Here is a 19,250-nt window from a genome sequence, read left to right as displayed (position 1 = left end):
ATGATGTAACTACAATCTAAAAATAATACTTGAGGTGTTTTAGCTGTCCAGTGTGGTGGTTTGTGGTTTTTTCAGCTGAGCTACCTGGTCACTTTGTGGTTAGGGTCACTTTGCTGACCATCAGCACACAGAAAATGGTGTGTGGTTTTTTTCAAGCTGAGTTGTCACTTCGTGGTCATGACCAGCACAGAGGAAAAACCCTAGGCACAATTTTTAGGTTGTCACAAGTTATGAAAAATAAGGTAAGTGAGATGATTATATCTATCCAGCATTGCATATAGTGATGTTGTGATGATTGTTGTATATACATACAAATTGTGTCAGCTAGATCTGTCTTGTTCCCTGCCAGGTGTAAAATTGTGATTGTGATTGCGTACCTGCGTACTTACAGATCAGACAAACACACAAGAGGACTCTCAAGCTGAAGAGGTACGTACTTGTAATGTTTGTACCGTATTCAGGCCGCTAAAACATTGCGTAAGGCTAAACAAATACTGAGAGGTGCCCTAAATAGCTACGTGTGCCTACATGTATAGGATGCGCATAACCGTTCCACCTCCTAGCGTTACACTTATCCTATAATTATATGTGGCTGAGTAAGTTACTGTATGCATTCCCTCGTATGATTGGCTCATAGAATTTCGTGTGACCTCTCCCCCTCCCCCACAGCTGTTCCGCAGACTGGAGAAGCACCCTGTCTTGCTCAAAGAGCTGCCGAGACATCTCATTTTTTTTTTTTATAATAATTCTGCAAAATGCATGGATACACTAGTAGCATATTATGCTAACCTAATGTGCGCCCTGTATATATTACTTACAATAGCGAGTACAAATTAAAAATAAAGACTAATATTATACTAATGCAAGTGACAGAGTACATTTCTCTTAAATGACAAAATCGATGTACTTTCCTGCAGCTCCAGTGGTAATTCATTCCACACAGATATTGCCTTTGGGAAAAAAGAGTTCGCATATGCATTTGTTCTGCAAATTGGTCTTTCAAACTGTATATTTTTTGTGCTTCTTAGATTGAGAGGGCATACTCTTCTTTCCAGTGGTGGATCAGGGAATTTAAAGTTACCATTTATTACCTGGTAAAGGTATGATAGCTTCAGGTACAATCTTCTTGTAGAAAGGGACGGTAGGTCCACAGTATCTAATAGGGAGTCGTAGTCCATATTCCAAAGTTTTGTGCAGATTTTAAGGGCAAACTTTTGTACTTTTTCTATTTTGTGAGAATTTGTTTTTTGGTGTGGATCCCAAACAGGGGCAGCATATTCCAGTTTTGATCTCACAAGGGAGATGTAGAGTTGTCTTAAAACATTCTAGTGACGAGTGGCCATAGAACTGTCGGTAAATTATACCAACCTGCTTGCAGGTATTTCTGCACATTTCTTCTATGTGTTTTGACCATGAGAGGTCGTGAGAGATCCACACGCCAAGGTACTTGTAGTGGTCAACTTTAAGTAGGGGACGTCCACTGATATTAAGACACATGTTGGGAAGTGGTGGGCTGAATTTTCTTGATATAGTCATGTATTTACACTTGCTTTGGTTAAACAAGAGTACATTTCTTTGTAAGTGTGTGTACGTAGTAGCATTGATGACTGTGTTGAAGCATGAGTTTTCTGATTTTAGTCAAGTCATAGTTATGTGTACCGTATAGCGGGAAAGTTTCGTGGGGGTAAAAAATTCGTTCAACTCGAGAAACGGTGGTTTTCGTGAGTAAAAATTTCGTTTAGCCTCGTGGCTGCACGGCATTCCTACGTTCCGATAAGCCCACGCCTACGTTAAAATTTCGTGGAGGTCAGCCTGCCCACGAAAATAACGAATATTTTACCCCCACGAAAATGACCCGCTATACGGTATTCTGATCGATATAGCTGTTCTATAAAATTAATACACTTCCATAATTTATATAGTTATATAACTCGTATTGCTTCATCATGTACAGCATTGTATAAGCAGGAAAATGTTGAGCTTTCTCAATAATTATTGCCTGATGTATGATATAAAAATAGTAAGGGTGCTGGCTTGAATAAACAAGATAGATCTTGAATAGAAATTGAGCAATAATTTAGAACCACAATGCCTGTGCTGGACATGATGAAGCATGTATGATAAAAATAGTAAGGGTGCTGGACATGATGAAGCATGATGTATGATAAAAATAGTAAGACATTAATGACTTGACTAAAATCAGAAAACTCCCTAGGTCTTTAACTTCATCATGTCCAGCACAGGTACATTGTGGTTCTAAATTATTGCTCAATTTCTATTCAAGATCTATCTTGTTTATTCAAGACCTACCAGGACTTAGCATAAACCCTGTAATGTGTGGTTAGCTATTTTTAGGTATCACCCACTTTGCTTCATCACCTCCTACATGTATGTACATGGCAGGCTTATACCTAATGTACTGTACATAGCCCCCCCCCCTACACACACAACAGGCTTTATACCTAATGTACTGTACATATTGAGCTGTGTTGCTAAATATCCCCCCCCCCCCCAGCTGAGGGCACCCGCCTTAGACACGACTGACGGCTAGCCACAGGGATCACTCGATTATGCAGGAGACGATATTGGGACCACCCCTACGTGCAAGGTGTGCATACTGTACACAACTTCCCCCCCCCCCCCAACACATACACAACCTTCCCCCCACACACACAGGCTCATAGCTAATATACTGTACACAACCTCCCCCCCCCCCCCACACACACAGGCTTATAGCTAATATACTGTACACAACCTCCCCCCCACACACACACAGGCTCATAGATACTGTACACAACCTCCCCCCCCCCACACACACACACACACTCTCATGGCTAATATACTGTACACAACCTTCCCCCCACACACACAGGCTCATAGCTAATATACTGTACACAACCTCCCCCCCCACACACAGGCTTATAGCTAATATACTGTACACAACCTCCCCCCCCCCCACACACACAGGCTCATAGATACTGTACACAACCTCCCCCCCCCCTCACACACACACTCATGGCTAATATACTGTACACAACCTTCCCCCCCCCCCACACACAGGCTCTGTGATTAGTCATAATGAAGGCTAATGAAGGTATTTATCCCTATTTAAAGTAGAGCCTCACACCTATTTAGTAGCATTTTTGAGAGCATGTTCAATTCCTAAACTAATAATATTGATGCAGTAGCTCTCAGAATTACCTTTCCAATGAAAGCACCGTAGGTGCTGATGCCTCGGTGGAGGTGCCAAAGCTACATAACATAAAGCAAACATTGATCATGATTATTAGTGGGTAATGATCGATGGTGATTGTGTTGTTAAAAAAGATCAATGCCAAAAGTTCAAGTCTAAAATTAATGGCTGCAAGTACTTACAGATCAGACAAACACACAAGAGGACTCTCAAGCTGAAGAGGTACGTACTTGTAATGTTTGTACCGTATTCAGGCCGCTAAAACATTGCGTAAGGCTAAACAAATACTGAGAGGTGCCCTAAATAGCTACGTGTGCCTACATGTATAGGATGCGCATAACCGTTCCACCTCCTAGCGTTACACTTATCCTATAATTATGTGTGGCTGAGTAAGTTACTGTATGCATTCCCTCGTATGATTGGCTCATAGAATTTCGTGTGACCTCTCCCCCTCCCCCACAGCTGTTCCGCAGACTGGAGAAGGACCCTGTCCAGCTCAAAGAGCTGCCGAGACATCTCATTGTAAGTGTGTGTACGTAGTGGCATTGATGACTGTGTTGACTGTGTTCTGTGCCAGGAAGGTCATGCTGACGCAGACAATGTCACTTTCAGCCCCAAAATACGTGCCTGCCAAATTGTAGGAAAATAGGCTATATAGCCCTTGGTCTTTTGTCGAAATAGGCACTTTCTTGCCCCTTGCAGAACTTTTATCCAAGTGGGTCCTTTTTCGAAAGCAGGCCTGTTTTTTGGAGCTAACTTTGAATGTAGCTACGTCACTTAATGTTTATTGTCTAGTGGGTCTTTACCGTCTCAGTGTGATTGCCAAGAATGTGTTTATTGGTTGACTGATGCTTACCATACAACCCCTTTGTAACATGATTTACACCACTTAATATTTAATTGGTTAAATGAACCCCCCCTGCCGCTAAACGAATATTTGGGAGTCCGTTTAAATTATTGTGTGATGATGTACCACATACATTTGCATAGATAGCCATAGAATCTGTCCTGTTGGACCATAACTACATGTACACTTAGTCCATTTGCCTATTGCCATGACCACTTTCCATTAAATTACACTGGATGCAAGTAATTATTTATTAGTTCTAGAAACCGCTAATAGTATGAGCAAAGTACATTTACTGAGTGCGCGTGCAGTCCACTGATGAGTCCCGGCACAATAAACATTAGGGACGAAAAGGTCTTGTATTCGACCTTCTGGGCTATACCAATGATGGATGATCGACTTGATCGATCGTCCGTTACTGTAAGTGTATGGCTTTTTGTCGCACTTTTCTGCAGCTCAAGCACACCTGTCCAGCAACATTTTCTCCATACAACGCCTTCTCATGGATCTGACCAATCAGGTTGCGTAACACCAGGTGGAGGTAGCAAGAGTATGGCCGCCCAGATTGAGAATGGCGGCGTGGCAGGATATCAATACTGGAGACTGCTGCCAGGTAACTCCACTGCAGATAGTGTGAACTGCATACTGTTACTGTTCCACCTCACTTGTATTAGAGCTTTAGCTAGCAAGCCAAGAAAACACTGGCTCTCTCTCTTAGCTGTTCATGTATTGTTTATGTGCGTGCTACGTCAGTGCTGCACGTGTTTTTTTGTTTTGGTAATTATAATGTTCTCCTGTCCTGTCCTTACACAGAAAAAAGTGGTTGACTCCTTCGGAAAGTTCAGGTCAGCTTTACTACATGTGTACGTACCTGACTTAGCACCTATTGGGGTGTAAATAAGAGATTGAGTTACTATTGGGCATACAGGACATGTAATGGGTAAAAAAAGTACCCGTATATATACATGCACGTACTAGTGATTATCAAAGCCAAAACGTTGTTCCCCGAAGGTGTCCGTTATGTAGACCACTCAAACTTTGTGCAATGCTGACATGTAATGTCTAAACAACCTCTGCCACCTCTCTTTTTTGAGAGGCTTCAGTAGTTATGTATCTACCTCCCTAAAATCTCTCTAAATGCTGAGAAATTATCGGTGTTTTCTTCTGGTTCACAGACTGAGTTCATTGTAGGCAGTGAGGAGTGTGCACAGGGCCAGAGACACGGGAGCAAGCCTGGCATCTCTCTCCAGTTTGATGTGGGACCCATCGCCAGCATCAGCTCTTACCAGACAGCTGGGCAAACGTACGTGCTTTATTTTAAAAGAATGCCAGCCTGTTTTGAATACATTTTGTTATGGCAGTCAAAAATAGTTGCAAATGCCTCTGTAACATTATTCTATGTACATCTAGCCCGTCAATTGGACACTATTGGGTACGTACATGTATCCACTTTTTCAGTGGTGCTCCCTTTCTTGCACTGGGCGTAAGCACACAAACAGAGTATGCACACAAACAGAGTGCTTATACACTACACTTATACAAGTATGTATTTCCTACTAAGTCAGTAGAGCTACTTTTTAGCTCTGATCATGTGTATCTTTATTATTGTGGGGGGGGTATTATTGTGTATCATGTGCGTTTTCTTGAACTTTGACCTCGACTGCCAAGTACGAGTACGAGTGGCAACCCAGAGTAAGGAAGTTACAAATCTGCATTATACCCTACACCTACAAGACATGAGTCAAATACGTACATGTCATCATACCAATCGGCCTGATACAAAAGAAAAAGCATGTACATGTACCATCATGACCGTCGGTTCTTGCACGTCCCTCTAAATAAGCTGAAAGTAAACTCGAAGGGCGGCTAATTCATGAGACTGGCATGCAATTAACACAACGGCAATTAGAGACCTAATGAGCAAAGGTTAAGTGCTTCGCGCCTCCTCTGGTTGGACAACATCACGGGAGCACAAATATTGCTGAGTCAGGCAAGTTTTTTTACATGAGTTTTCATTTACAGACAAAATTATTTGTTACTAGTTATCCAGAAAAGTCTGAAATAAGAGTGTAGCTTCTCAGTATTATATAAGGAACTGATTGAAGTGACTACCCCGGTCTGCCTACTCATTTTGTGTTGCTGCAAGCTGATGTCAGTGATGAGTCATATAGACAGTAGAATCTCTCTCTCTTAGCTCCAGACATCCAGTCCTGTGTTACTAATAGTAGCTCACAAAACTATTGGAAGTGCTTACAATCTCAAGGATAGCTTCAGTGGTGATGCAAAAGGCTTGCAAAGGCTATTTCCAAGGTTGATTTTCTCCCAAATCATGTATTGGGAAAAAATCGGTTTAGAATGAAGCTAGACTTCAATCTTGTTACGTAACGGTTCACGTGACAGGTACTTCCGCTCTAGACATTGGAGATGCAAGAACTCTGAAAACCGCAGTACAGTGTCATCCGGATGCCCAGCCCATCTGACCTCTGACCCAGACATGTCCTCATCCGGATTCTCATTTGCAAGCCCAACCCTTTTCCAAACTGACCTCTGACCCCCATTAAGCCACTTTCATACCTAGCACCCTTTACCCACTTGCCAGACCACGCCCAGCTACTTTCGGCCTTCATATCTAGAGAACCAAGCAAGGCACTGGAAATCCAAGACCACTACTAGAGAGCACTAATCAAGGTCTATCATTACGTATATTAAAAACATCGGCCGTACTCCGATCGCTGGCGCTACCCTAGACCTAGTGATCTATTTAGCGCATGTGCAAAACAGTTTACAAAGGAGCACATAATCGGGCGTTACTTGTAGACTTAGACTCGCGGCAACCTTAACCGGAAAAGGCTTGCTCTAGCCTAGCCTTAGCCTAGTCTCGCGAGCCGTGGGAGGGAGGGAACGTCTGGTAACTATTGCAGCAATTCTGTGGACCACTGCCAGAATGTTGGCAGTGCCAATCAGATTTGTCCACGTCATAGTGGGCGGGTAACACCCCGTATATTTTCCTATTATAGCATAAAATGAACGTGAAAAGAAGGATTATTACTCTAGCAAAGGCTAATTTTAGTGTTGAACTATACCTGGTTGTGAAGAAACTTGGTTACAAGGAGCTCAGACCAAGCAAGAGCTAGCTAGCTGCATATGAAAATATTTGTCTACATGTGAATTTGGTTAATTAATTAACAAATATCTTGCACGTGACTACATTCCTCAGTGCCATGGAATTGCTGCAATAGTTACCAGACGTTCCCTCCCTCCCACGTCTGCTCGCGAGACTAGCCTTAGCCTCGACCCCAGGCCGATCCGTCTCCAATTGAACGCTAGGTCGCCGTATTCTTCAACTTCGTTCTATTAAAGAAAAATCGGCCTGGGACCGAGGCTAGCTCTAGCCTCGAATCCGGCCGATTAATTTCTGCTTGCGGGGCTTAGGAAACGAAGCCTTGCTCATGGAAACAGGCTCAGCCACTGCAGTGCAGTCTTGATCTGCAATTTGATGAAGACTCAGTGTTGCCAATTTGATCTTCATGTGAGTGAATGCATTTATTTGGATGATATACACGGGTGCACACTGTACTGCAGTACGGCTATGATTAAAAGCAAGCGCTCGCTTAAATACCGATTCTGGACACATTCAGTTATCTAAATCTACAGAATTTCGCACGACTAAAAACAATTGATTTTTGGACACATTCAGTTATCATACAATCTAAATCTACAGACGTTCGCACAACTAAAAGCATCTCATCGCATGTGCAGTAGCGTGGACGGTTGTACAGATTATACAACCATCACCGCACACTTTTGTTTTCTGGATTATTACGTCATCATTGCAAGAGCTACGACGTTGCTATTCAACCCTAGATGGGCGTGGCCCGCCTCCAACAAGGGAGACGGGTTGCAGCCCTGTCTAGCATTCGTTCTGCTGCATCACGTACTAACTATGAATATCATTTATATTAGCCGCGCCTCTAACCACAAAGCTTAGCTTGCTGCAGAGAGGGGAGGGGCTGGGAAGCCAACAAAAATGCATTACGTAAGGGTTATACAATCTGATTAGTGCATATGCATTCCTGAATGCAAACTGCTTACGTAATGTAGGCAGTCTGCAATCTGATTGGTGCTGCATGTTTTTCTGCAGCAAGAACGAATGCTAGATAGGGCTGCAACCCGTCTCCCTTGTTGGAGGCGGGCCACGCCCATCTAATTCAACCCAGCTTGTTCCTAAGGCATGTAAGTCGGCTTGTGTAGCGGGGTCAGATTCTGCATAACGCTGTTTGTTTTTGCTTACCGTGGTGCTAAATCGTTCGAAAATCGGTGTTGTTCGAAGTTCCGTTGTTTACTCTAGCACTCCTATTCCTTACTAGCCATTACTGGCTGCCCCAACCTATAGTTGGACTGTCCCTGACAGGAGATCGGGTTGCAAGCTTATCTCGGATTTGTTCTGCCGCCACTGTAGGGCGCCCTATCATTATTGCAGCATTTTTCACGTGGTTAAGTTGGTTACACTTCCGCATAAAGATAAGCTTGCAACCCGACCTCCCATCAGGGACGCGATCGGGCCACGCCCAACTAGCCCCAAACCAGGTTTTCAATGTACGTTTATTACGGCCGGATATGAAGTTTTGGGTGTAGTTTGTCAGATCAACACTTAAGTATCCTCGAGACAGCTAGAACCACAGCTCGCACTTTTTAATTAGTGCAAAGCTGCAGGCGAGAGCCCAAGCAATAGTTGCATGTAAAATTATTTTGACACTTTATTATTATTATTATTATGCAGTGATTATAATGTTTTCTTGTGTGTAAACTGTTGTGTTCTTGTGTAAACTGTATCTATGGCAAAACATACAACCAAGAGTACGGTCGTCTAGAGAACAGGCCGCAGATAGAGATAGATTTGACATTATTGTCATGGCAGGAATGAATACAGTGGTGCTAGTATGTGTTCAAGGCAAAGAAAAAAGACTTCAGCTTTCTGGAAACACCCACCAGGACATATTAGAGAGTGTCAAGAGAGAATTCAACCTCGGAGACAATGAGATTGTTTGCCTCAAGGCTTGGAGTGATGAGAGTCAGGAGTTCACTGACTTGAGCTCTGACAAGGATATTTGTAATGATTGCAGATTGAAAGTTGTCTTGAAGTCAGAGGTGAGTTAGCTTCATCTTTACAAGCTCTTTACGTGTATATATCTAATGAAACTGCTAAAACCACACCTGGAAAGTCAATCACTACAAATTCTATACTTATCTAGTCGCTAAAAGTCGCTTGTGTTGTATGTCTAAAAAACTGGATAATCACCATGCTGAAAAACCACCGCCAATCAAATGGAAGGGCGTTATCTATATCAAACCAGATAGATAGCGCCCTGCCCGGTCCATTGACTTTGCTTTACAACGGTTTTATGAACTCAGCATGATGAAAATAGTATTTATATCCAGCTTTTTAGATGACACACGGGGACTTCTATTTCCAGAAAATCGCCTCAGTGGCTTCCAGCCAGGATTGCTATACTGTCCTACGTAGCTACCATAATATGCAAATATTGATTTATTAATATGAGCTTTTACTGTCTCCATTCATTAGGTTATTACATTGCTAGACTAGCATCTATAGGCTACGTGGCGTCAAGGTTACAGACCACAACCTCGATATTTGCATTGTTTTGGAACCTTCTGGATGCCTATTACATGTACGCCTCAGGCGTCAACTAAATATACCTTCAGTTGGTTAAGTCATTTAATTTATATCCACATAATTAGATGATCCCAGTATGTGCAAGTGCTCCCTCGGTGATTGCCAATGAAAAGCCGGAAGAGCGTGAGTCCGGGGCAGCTGGAGCTTACCGTCCACAGGGTCAAGATCTGGATAGGACATGAGAAATTGAAAGTCTACTTCCTGAATCCTGATGTTGTCGACAATTGGATGCACAAAGGAGTACCTATAAATGTTACCAACATAATGGGCTGGGCTCAAATGTGGAACCCTTCGATGGAACTCCCTATTCCAGTGTTTGATATGACAGTAATCAATGATGGCAGGGCTCAGATAAGAGTAAAGTTTTCAGGTACGTACACGTACATAAATTATGCTCACTACCGTAGTCAGACCTTTGACAGGCTGAGTAAAATTTCATCTTAGATGGTGAAGGATGCTGATCAATGGTTGGAACAGATGCTATGAACGTCACCGATTTGGAGAAACCCACAATGGTGTTGAGCCTCAGAGCCCACTCTCCTGACATCCAAAGAAGCTTGGTCATTCATGAGTTTGGGCATGCTTTGGGATTAGAGCACGAACATCAGCGCTCTGATTTTTGGGACGTCTTGGAGAAACACTTCGATCTTGGCAGTATAAAGGAGGACAAGCGATTAGCTCAGTTAAAGGACTGGTCGAGGCTGAAAGGTAACACCCATTTGGACGTGGCGAGATCGGACTATGACCCCAACAGCATCATGCACTACTGGTGAGTCTGTGAGTACAATGAGCGGGTGTGGGTGGTGTGTGTATCACGCTATAATTGTTCAGTTTGCATTTTAGTCCATAAAAACAGCATTACGTGCAACGGGAAACTGAGGGCTACTGTACAGGATTTTTAGCTAGGAGGGGGGAAGTGTTTAATTTGGGGGGTTCAGGAGTCATTCCCCGGAAACGTGTTTTACGAAATGATTATCTGGTGTTTTTGTGTGTTTCGAACCATTAGTATATAACCCGTATAGCGCGAAACTTCGAGGGGCTTAATTTTCGCGGATTTTGTGGGTTAGCAATCCTACACGCAAATTAAGTCCACGAAAATTGTTCTTTAATCTGCTATAACGTGCAAAGATTTAAAGGCGTGGCTTCCGGTAAGCAGTAATTCCGCGAACATTGTGCAACGAAATGCTTTTAGAGGCCAATCCACAAAATATAAGTGCCTCGAAAATTTCGCGCTATACGGTAACGTACTTCTTTTAATAGAGATTGTAGACGTTTTTATCATACATTTTGTTATGACATCATTAATTTTGAGGCGCCCTGGGAATCTCCCTTCTCTATGAATTCCTGCATGTGGTTGTGTGTAGCAATCTGGAAAGAGTAGGCACATGCATTTTAGTAGCGCTAACAGTCTTGTACTTGTATATACATAGTTCACTTAAATAATTATATCGTACGTATTACTACAATGTTTTGCGAATGAAGAAAATCAGCAGAAAATATGACACAGTGGCATCGATCAGGAAGAATTGTGATACCATGCACAAGTACTGTTAGAGGTATTTGTGGTGTGATGTCATATAAGCACTTACAAAATTCGCAATGTTGGCTGCTTGCAAAATATTATGCGCTCGATTGTGGCCTGGCTCAAATTGTAATGAGTTAAGAGATAGGTATATCTATAGTGTTGTTCTATGTAGTGGTCTCAAGTAAGGCACTGTTTTTGTTGGTTAGGAGTTCAAACCAGTATTTTATTGATACATGCACTGCTCGTGTTTGTTAGGTTTGACATAAACTGGATCAGGGATAAAAATCTGCGAGTGTACGAGAACATTGACTGTCATCCATCCCTGACCAGGAAAGAGAAGCAGTACCTGAAGGGTATTCACCTAAGGCATAAAGGCGAGGATCTTCCCAAAGGCCCTTCTCTGACTGATCTGAACTGAAGAAGGCATATGGTGAGATTTATGTGTACATGCATCAATCCATCCCCCTAACAACAGATTCTGAGCTCTATGAATGTGATGTAATGAACTACGTGCACCACACAGTCAGTATACACTACTGTAACACCTTAGTTATTACGTCATTGTGCATGAGGTGAACAACTTCAGTCCTAAAATTACATCAGATAGTGCGTATACAAGATACATGACTGTACATATGCAATACATGGTGTACGTATAGGCACTCAGAATCTATGGAATTCACAAGGTGGTCATCAATTATCAAACTTTTCCAACACTACCGTGGCAACTTTGAATGAAAGTAAGTTTCGATGTTCTATGGACTGTGAGGAACTGAAGGTGTGGTTACTGAACAAAGGAATTTCGAAGAAAGATTGCAAATTATTTGAAGGTACTGGAATACTGATTCTATATACGTACGTGCATGTGTACATGTAAAGTTGTCTTAAACTCTGTTTACGTAACCGTACTGGTAGCATTGTAACATAGAAGCATACTATATATATATATTGTATGACAATTGCAACGTGTGTCCTAGCTAGTCTTGTTTAAAGGAACTGCTACTGTTCTGTAGAGAATGGATTTACTGGTCAGTCTTTTCTAATGTTGGAGGACTAGATCATCACAAAGCTAGGAGTTGGGATGGGGGGTCATCTGCTGCTGACTAGGCTTGTCCAGGAAGTAAATTAGTATGCTGTGCCATCGTATGTATATACATTGTAACACCTGTGAAAGTGCCTTGAAGTACTTTACAGACAGCACATAATCACAATAATAATCGTTAACTGTAGAGCAGCTAGTTTGGCCCATGTTTTTGATCTAGATCTAGCTGAGACTATTGTACTTCATTGATTTCGTCCGTACTAAGATTTACATTATCTGTAATGTACATCGTTTAGAATTCAGTCTTTTCTGACGTACAGGCTGTGTCTTAATTCAAAGGAAAAGGGCATAAACCAGTTTGTGTCATCCCAAGATACTGGAAGCTCATCTCAGAAGAAAAGATGGAACTCTGAGGCTTTCCAAAGTGAACTCTTGAAAGTGGGTGGTGTTGCAACAGTCTATCAAAACCAGAGGCATTTAGACACACAATTTGTAGAATAATTATTTACAGTCAAATGTTCCTGTATCACCAGGCTGATTTTTCTCTAATGTAATGCTAGGTCGAACCATAAATATTAGACAAAAATCATCTTGGGACGAGGCTATACATGTAGGCTCTATATTACAGGCATTTGCAATCCTCTGTATACTGCCTCATATTCTGTAAACTCATAGTTTTACAGTAGTTCTGAACCTTTATATTTACTAAGTCAGATCCCTGCTATAATTATGTCTACAATGGTACGTATATATATCTTGCCAATGGTTCATTCTTAAATTCAACAGGCTGCGAAGGATTCAAACTTTGATGCTCAAGAGGGAGTCAAGTGTCCGAAAGATGTTGATCTAAACCACTGGATAGCTGTTAATTTGGTGAATTTCCATCATCGAATTGCAGCCATGATATCTGTAGTTTACAATGAGTGCAAGTGTCCCCTAATGTCAGGTACCATTATTTACTATTGGACAGATGAGCTGACAAGCCCTCTACGACTCTCTGCTGTAGACGTAAGTTCTTTCCCTTATATTAGAGTATACTCAATCGCTGTATTGCAGTATGTTGAAAGGCTGTTAGAGTGGGTAAGGAAAAAAATCCACATGGAGTATATACATACTTCCCACTGTAGAAGGTATATAAAAAAGTATAAACAACACTTGACATGTTCTTTCTTTATTCATGTTTACATGCTTATAGGCTTAATATATGCATGTGTGTTATACTTTTATGCAGACATGGACTTTCATAAAAACTTTGTTCCACTGTGTCAGAAGATGCTGACTCGGTTATATCGTGTATTCATTCATGCCTTCATTCACCACTCTAGCTCACTGCCATCAGAAGTGGTATGTGATTGATGCTGAATTTTTTAAAGCCTTAACTAGGATTGGCACCACGCATGCACTTCTGCACATAATTGCAATTATAGGTTGTCTGTTATAACTAGTCTGTCTGTTTGCATGCATGTGTATTCTGACTCGGCTCCTGGCTGCTATAAAGTATATAGTGCGTTTATTGCATGATCTAGCCTCTTGTTATAAAATTGCAACACCCTCTTTCCCTCACTATAATAGGTTTTCCTCTTGGGCTTACGTATTATTTGTCTATACATGTATGTATGAGACGTGCTATACATATATAACCACACCTCTAGCCAAGGGTTTAGCTCTTTATGGCATTCATGCATGCAGTTATCATAGACGGTTGTCATGATTGCATGTACATGACTTGTATGTCTGCATCATGCATGCGAACCTCATAATACCATATCCGGCATGCACTATAACCACCTAAGGTGAAATCTTTTTTGTGTTGTAGAACTCGATACTGATTTCTCTTCCCCTCAGATGTACTTGCTCAGTTCATGCCACAAGCACTTCTACTACTTTGTGAAGGAATTCAAGCTTGTAAAGTCAGATGATTTGCAAATATTGGTAAGTGTGATTTTGATTGTATGCATGCAGTCTGCATGATGTTTATAATTATAGTTGTGACTATATCTAGTTTGTTATATGCACACTACATGTATTTGCCACTATATTATTGACTTGCTATCATATATACTGCAGAAGGACAAAATTTAAAAGCTGCGACACCAACATTAATCACTGTTCTGTTTCTTTGTTTCTCTTGTTATAGACTGCATGTTGCTTACTTTGTACATGTAGTACATACTTTTCTTCTTTTGATTGCACCTAAAAACTAATTGCTGAGTATAATTATATAATGCCATGCACAAATTACGTTTATACCGTTTATAATTTATTGCAAGTTGCAAAAAGGTTTTGGGCATGCAAGTGCGTTGTACCGTACAATCATGGCCTTTGTTGAAACCAGCTGTCTTTTACCTCTTGCTACCGTATATCCCAACTACGTACATCACGCACACGTGCACAGTATATCACATCATTATATAGTCAGGAGTCTCTGAAACCGTGCGGTACCACAAGCAGAATTGTACAGCTCATGCCACGGCACTAAAAGCTGTTGTTATGCACTTAATGCACCTTTAGTTGGCAGTTCGTTTGTTTGTCTCTATATGTGAAGATGCTGGTGTACATATATATGTGTGTAAATGTATATAGATTAAGGGGTGCATGTGTGTGCACTAAATGTACACACGTCATCCACAGAAACCACACAATGTGTATATACATTGATTCACTGTTTTGCCAATATAGAATGATCGCATGATGCAATTTAGGCACATTTAAAGGTGATATCATAATACAATAGGCACAATTGTTGCACAGTTCAATCAACTTCTAGGTTGCATGGTAATATCATAAGGTGTAGACTATACAATGATCTATATTTGGTCCAGTGTGTGGGTTTAGCACCTATCTTGAAACTAGAACACCTGGTAGCATGTCTTTAGAGGTGTTCTGTTTTAAAACATCGTATCATTGCACTTCCGTTGCATGTTAACGAATCTAACCACCATGCACCCCTATATAAAGAGAATCATACCATGCTTTTATGAACATTTCTCTTTGATTTCACCGTCAAAGCAATAATGGTGACATATATGAGCGCATTCGGCCTTCTATACTTGTCTTTTCTCTTCGTTTTTGAAGGTACGTTTGCATGCTAAGTATAATTGTAATGTCTGAATTTTCTTTATTTAGATAGCCATTAGCATGGTATACTATTTTCTCAATACAGGACAATGCATCAGTATTCAACCAGCTCCCCTTCTACCGATCTGTGCAACTGTACTGTGTGCCTTCCCAGACTGCCTTAATCCCATACCACCAGGCCATGGACAGTGCTGCCCCACATGCCCTCCTGCAGGTATTTTTGGTGAACTGCTAGCCGCTTTTGAGCGGGGTTTTGCATGCAACACGAAGCTACAAATTTGTGTGGTTTGAAAAGTAGTTTTTGGTACACTGATGCCCGTAGAAAATAGTGATAGTATATTTTGTTTGAGTCCTCAGGGTAGTCACTTATTTTATACACAATTTGAAATAGATGTTTGCAACTACAATGAAAATGTCTATCAAGTTGGAGATGTATTCCCAGCGGATGATGGCTGTAACAAATGGTGTGTTCAATTCACTTAGTATTTCAAGATCATACTAAATTTGTCTATACATGTGCAGCACCTGCAGCTCTGGTGGATTAGTCGCATGTACAAAGATTTTCTGCCGTAAGTATACAACCATCCACTCGGTTATTTTATGCAGTTGCAGTGTTAATTGTCAGGACAAGTGTGTTACAATGTCTACGTACCTATATATCAAATAATTAATGCAGCTGAGCCTACCACTGAGCCTCCACCTCCTCCTACCTGCCCACCTGATAAGCCCCTCGTCTTCTGCTTTGCCGACCCATGCATGTTTGCGACCTGCCCTGCCCACCCAGATGCTGTTTGTGTAGCTGATTACTGTGGAGGGTGTAATGCTAGGTTCTTCATTGGAAAGAAAGAAGTCACTGACACATGCAGTAAGAAAAATATTGTGCTTATAATTATGGTCAATTTTAAACTCTGTAATGGTGAAAAATAATTATTGCATCTATAGTTTCTAGCTAGTATAGATCTAATTACGACTGAACTTATAACTGTGGTACACATGATTGTAAACCCTGATTGCTGTATTCACTTCTGACCCTTTTTTCAGAGTGTCCAGTCACAGGCCAGATATTCAAGGAGTGTGGGTCAGCCTGTCCTGCTAACTGCACCACCCCCAACCCTATCTGCACACGTCAGTGTGTGGCAAGATGTGAGTGTTCTGCTGGACAGGTTATTGATGAGAAGAAGAATGAGTGTGTCCCACGTGATCAGTGCCCAGGTATGTACGTAATAGCATATATTGGCTCTTCAATGTTGAGCACATTCGACTGAAGGTTTAATGGTTAATCTGTAGTAATGTTACAGTGGTGTAGTGTAGTTTTTTAGAGACTGCAGATAACCATTAAGTATTACTTTAAAGCTTACTGTATACAATATACTGCTAGGCTTATATTCTACTGTTTCACTATTTGCTGCCCATACATGCAGCTGAAGTATGTGTCAAGGACGGTGTAACTTACCAAGTAGGAGATACCTTTCCTGCTGGAGACGAGTGCAACACATGGTATGCGAGGCACTATAACAACATTTTGTGTACCTTGCTATTTTGCCTATAATTTACATGCAGTACATGTCAAGCTGGTGGCCAAATAGCCTGCACAGAGATCGCATGTCGTAAGTTGATATAAATAAATAGTAATATCGTTTTAATACATTTGTACGCACTGTGATGTAGCTGATGTGTGTGTTCAAGGCGAGGTCATATATGAAGTTGGTGATAACTTCCCTGCTGGTGATGGCTGCAACAATTGGTGAGTGATGATTATCCATAGGGACCACAATAATCGGTAATCAGTGCCGGTCATTAGACAGAATCTATGATGAAGTGCATTGTAATCATGATGTGGTCTTTTGTATTTACTGCAGTGGCTGCATTCGCCCCAATACGATTGTGTGTACTCTCATAGCTTGTCGTAAGTATACACACTCTTAAATACCAAGTCATGTAATTGACTACTTACATCCATGTACATATCAATTGCTGATCATGCAGCTGAGCCTACCACTGAGCTTCCACCTCCTCCTACCTGCCCACCTGACAAGCCCCTCGTCTCCTGTTTTGCTGACCCCTGCATGTTCGCAACCTGCCCCGCCCACCCAGATGCTGTTTGTGTAGCTGATTTCTGTGGAGGGTGCAATGCTAGGTTCTTCATTGGAAAGAAAGAAGTCACTGACACATGTAGTAAGAATGATGATGAAATCATAAACGTACTTTTTTGGTTATGTTTACTTTGTAAACCCCTGATTGCTTTATTAATTCACTCCTGACCATTTTTTCCGGCAGAGTGTCCAGTCAAAGGCCAGATATTCAAGGAGTGCGGGTCAGCCTGTCCTGCTAACTGCACCACCCCCAACCCTATCTGCACACGTCAGTGTGTGGCAAGATGTGAGTGTCCTGCAGGACAGGTTATTGATGAGAAGAAGAATGAGTGTGTCCCACGTGATCAGTGCCCAGGTACATATATATTGAGTGCCTCCTAGCTAGTTTTGATTGTACAATAATATTAACTGACTGTAGCTAATCTAAAGTGATTCTCGAGATTCACAGCATTACAAATCGATTTTGAAATTACATGTAACAAGATAATGGAATAATAGGTAGTACCTATTCTCCTACGGGAATCTGTAGTTTGTAAGTGCATGTAGTTCCTCCCCCAGTATACTTAAAAGACGACAGGCAGCCTTTCTTTAACTTGTGAGAGTGCAAGTTTGTTGACCATGTTGTATCATGTGAATCATTCTTTTCTTTCGTAGACAACTGTCCACCAGTATGCACTGCTGCATTCTGTAAGAGGAACAAATGGGCTAAGTGTACCATGTAAGTCAGGTTATAATCTCTTCGGATCATTCCACTGACTAATACAGTGTTAAGTATTCATCATTATATATACCAACTGGTTTAGACCCGTTCCTGGCTTCATTGGAAGTAAGTAATATTCAACTGAGGCATTGTTAAAGAGTCACACCGTTTAGTTTAGTTTAGTTTACAGATCATAATTATTGTCTGATCAATTTACTGAATGAACGTTGATCATGCACAATCCACTAACACAAAGTTCTTTTCTCTCTTCAGGCCTGGTCCTCGTGAGATTCCAGGATGTACTGGTACCTGCCAGTTCACATTTTGCTCGGCTTGCTACTTCTCTGAGGAGCCACGTCCACTTCCTGGTTATTGCCCGTTATGTGGCGGTCCAATTTCCAGTGTAAGATGCTATAAACGATGGGCCTACTGTATTGGGAGGGCAGATGCCAGAGAGTATGAAGATGTAAGTTGTTTTGAGTGAACTTCGATGTGTAAATGAATTATTAGTAATATTCTGATGCTAAAACTTGAGCAGCTAAAGACTTCAAAGTTGGGTGTCAGTTGCCATTGATATAATTATAGGCAATCATTCATCAATGTCCTGCATGTCGTTTTACTTTGCCACAGACTGCTGATCAGACTGAAGACAACTTCAGATGCTATCGCTATCCCTGTCCACTTAAAGGATAAAATATACGAAGCTGTATTACATAACTGTCTAGTTTCTATATAATATATTATGTCTTCCAAACTGATTCCAATTATTATTAAACTGCATTATTAACTTGTTGGTGCATGATATTCCGCTAATTAAAGGGGTGCTCTCCATTGAGTAGCTATAATTATAGTGTGTACATCAGCCCCTCCATCAGGGAACTCAAACAGTTAGTGATGGATATTTGTACAGTATACTTAGGCTCTGGGAGTAAATAATTACACATAGGTATAAAATGATGTTGCAGTACAAAAGTATACGAGCCCAATAACAGAGCTAGTTGTTATATCTAAAATGATATATCCATACGCCCCCATGCATGCCCAACACCTAGTCTCATGAATCAGCCGCCGTTGTCA

At 41.3% G+C, this 19,250-nt stretch overlaps 2 protein-coding genes across 3 annotated transcripts; both read left to right on the top strand.

The window, feature by feature from the left end:
• Nucleotides 1-52: 52 nt before the first annotated feature.
• On the top strand, nucleotides 53-11,684 carry LOC135333586 (uncharacterized). Of its 2 annotated transcripts, XM_064528570.1 has the most exons (14): nucleotides 53-242; nucleotides 350-429; nucleotides 670-1,443; nucleotides 2,516-2,608; nucleotides 3,061-3,094; nucleotides 3,378-3,415; nucleotides 3,656-3,715; nucleotides 4,496-4,653; nucleotides 4,854-4,885; nucleotides 5,216-5,343; nucleotides 8,959-9,188; nucleotides 9,801-10,105; nucleotides 10,180-10,504; nucleotides 11,516-11,684. In XM_064528570.1, the coding sequence occupies exons 5-9, from the start codon at nucleotides 3,089-3,091 to the stop codon at nucleotides 4,865-4,867; spliced, it is 276 nt and encodes a 91-aa protein (XP_064384640.1). In that variant the 5' UTR covers nucleotides 53-242; nucleotides 350-429; nucleotides 670-1,443; nucleotides 2,516-2,608; nucleotides 3,061-3,088; the 3' UTR covers nucleotides 4,868-4,885; nucleotides 5,216-5,343; nucleotides 8,959-9,188; nucleotides 9,801-10,105; nucleotides 10,180-10,504; nucleotides 11,516-11,684. The 2 variants fall into 2 exon arrangements, with proteins under 2 accessions (XP_064384640.1, XP_064384639.1); XM_064528569.1 differs by lacking the exons at nucleotides 53-242; nucleotides 350-429; nucleotides 670-1,443; nucleotides 2,516-2,608; nucleotides 3,061-3,094 and having other exon boundaries at nucleotides 3,103-3,415.
• A 264-nt stretch (nucleotides 11,685-11,948) lies between these two features.
• Nucleotides 11,949-18,956, top strand: LOC135333570 (kielin/chordin-like protein). The gene is made up of 21 exons (XM_064528548.1): nucleotides 11,949-12,090; nucleotides 12,274-12,380; nucleotides 12,623-12,740; nucleotides 13,089-13,310; nucleotides 13,534-13,646; nucleotides 14,148-14,234; nucleotides 14,370-15,377; nucleotides 15,466-15,594; nucleotides 15,772-15,844; nucleotides 15,903-15,949; nucleotides 16,057-16,245; nucleotides 16,422-16,592; nucleotides 16,802-16,877; nucleotides 16,941-16,987; nucleotides 17,049-17,124; nucleotides 17,240-17,286; nucleotides 17,367-17,555; nucleotides 17,658-17,828; nucleotides 18,128-18,191; nucleotides 18,447-18,639; nucleotides 18,804-18,956. Exons 7-21 carry the CDS (start codon nucleotides 15,317-15,319, stop codon nucleotides 18,864-18,866), a joined length of 1,596 nt encoding a protein of 531 aa, XP_064384618.1. The 5' UTR covers nucleotides 11,949-12,090; nucleotides 12,274-12,380; nucleotides 12,623-12,740; nucleotides 13,089-13,310; nucleotides 13,534-13,646; nucleotides 14,148-14,234; nucleotides 14,370-15,316; the 3' UTR covers nucleotides 18,867-18,956.
• Nucleotides 18,957-19,250: the final 294 nt, after the last annotated feature.

Source organism: Halichondria panicea, chromosome 3 (genome assembly GCF_963675165.1).
Source record: "Halichondria panicea chromosome 3, odHalPani1.1, whole genome shotgun sequence".
In the NCBI taxonomy this organism is placed as follows: Eukaryota; Metazoa; Porifera; class Demospongiae; order Suberitida; family Halichondriidae; genus Halichondria; species Halichondria panicea.
Note: the sequence above shows the minus strand (reverse complement) of the source record. Positions and strands in the feature narration are given on the sequence as shown.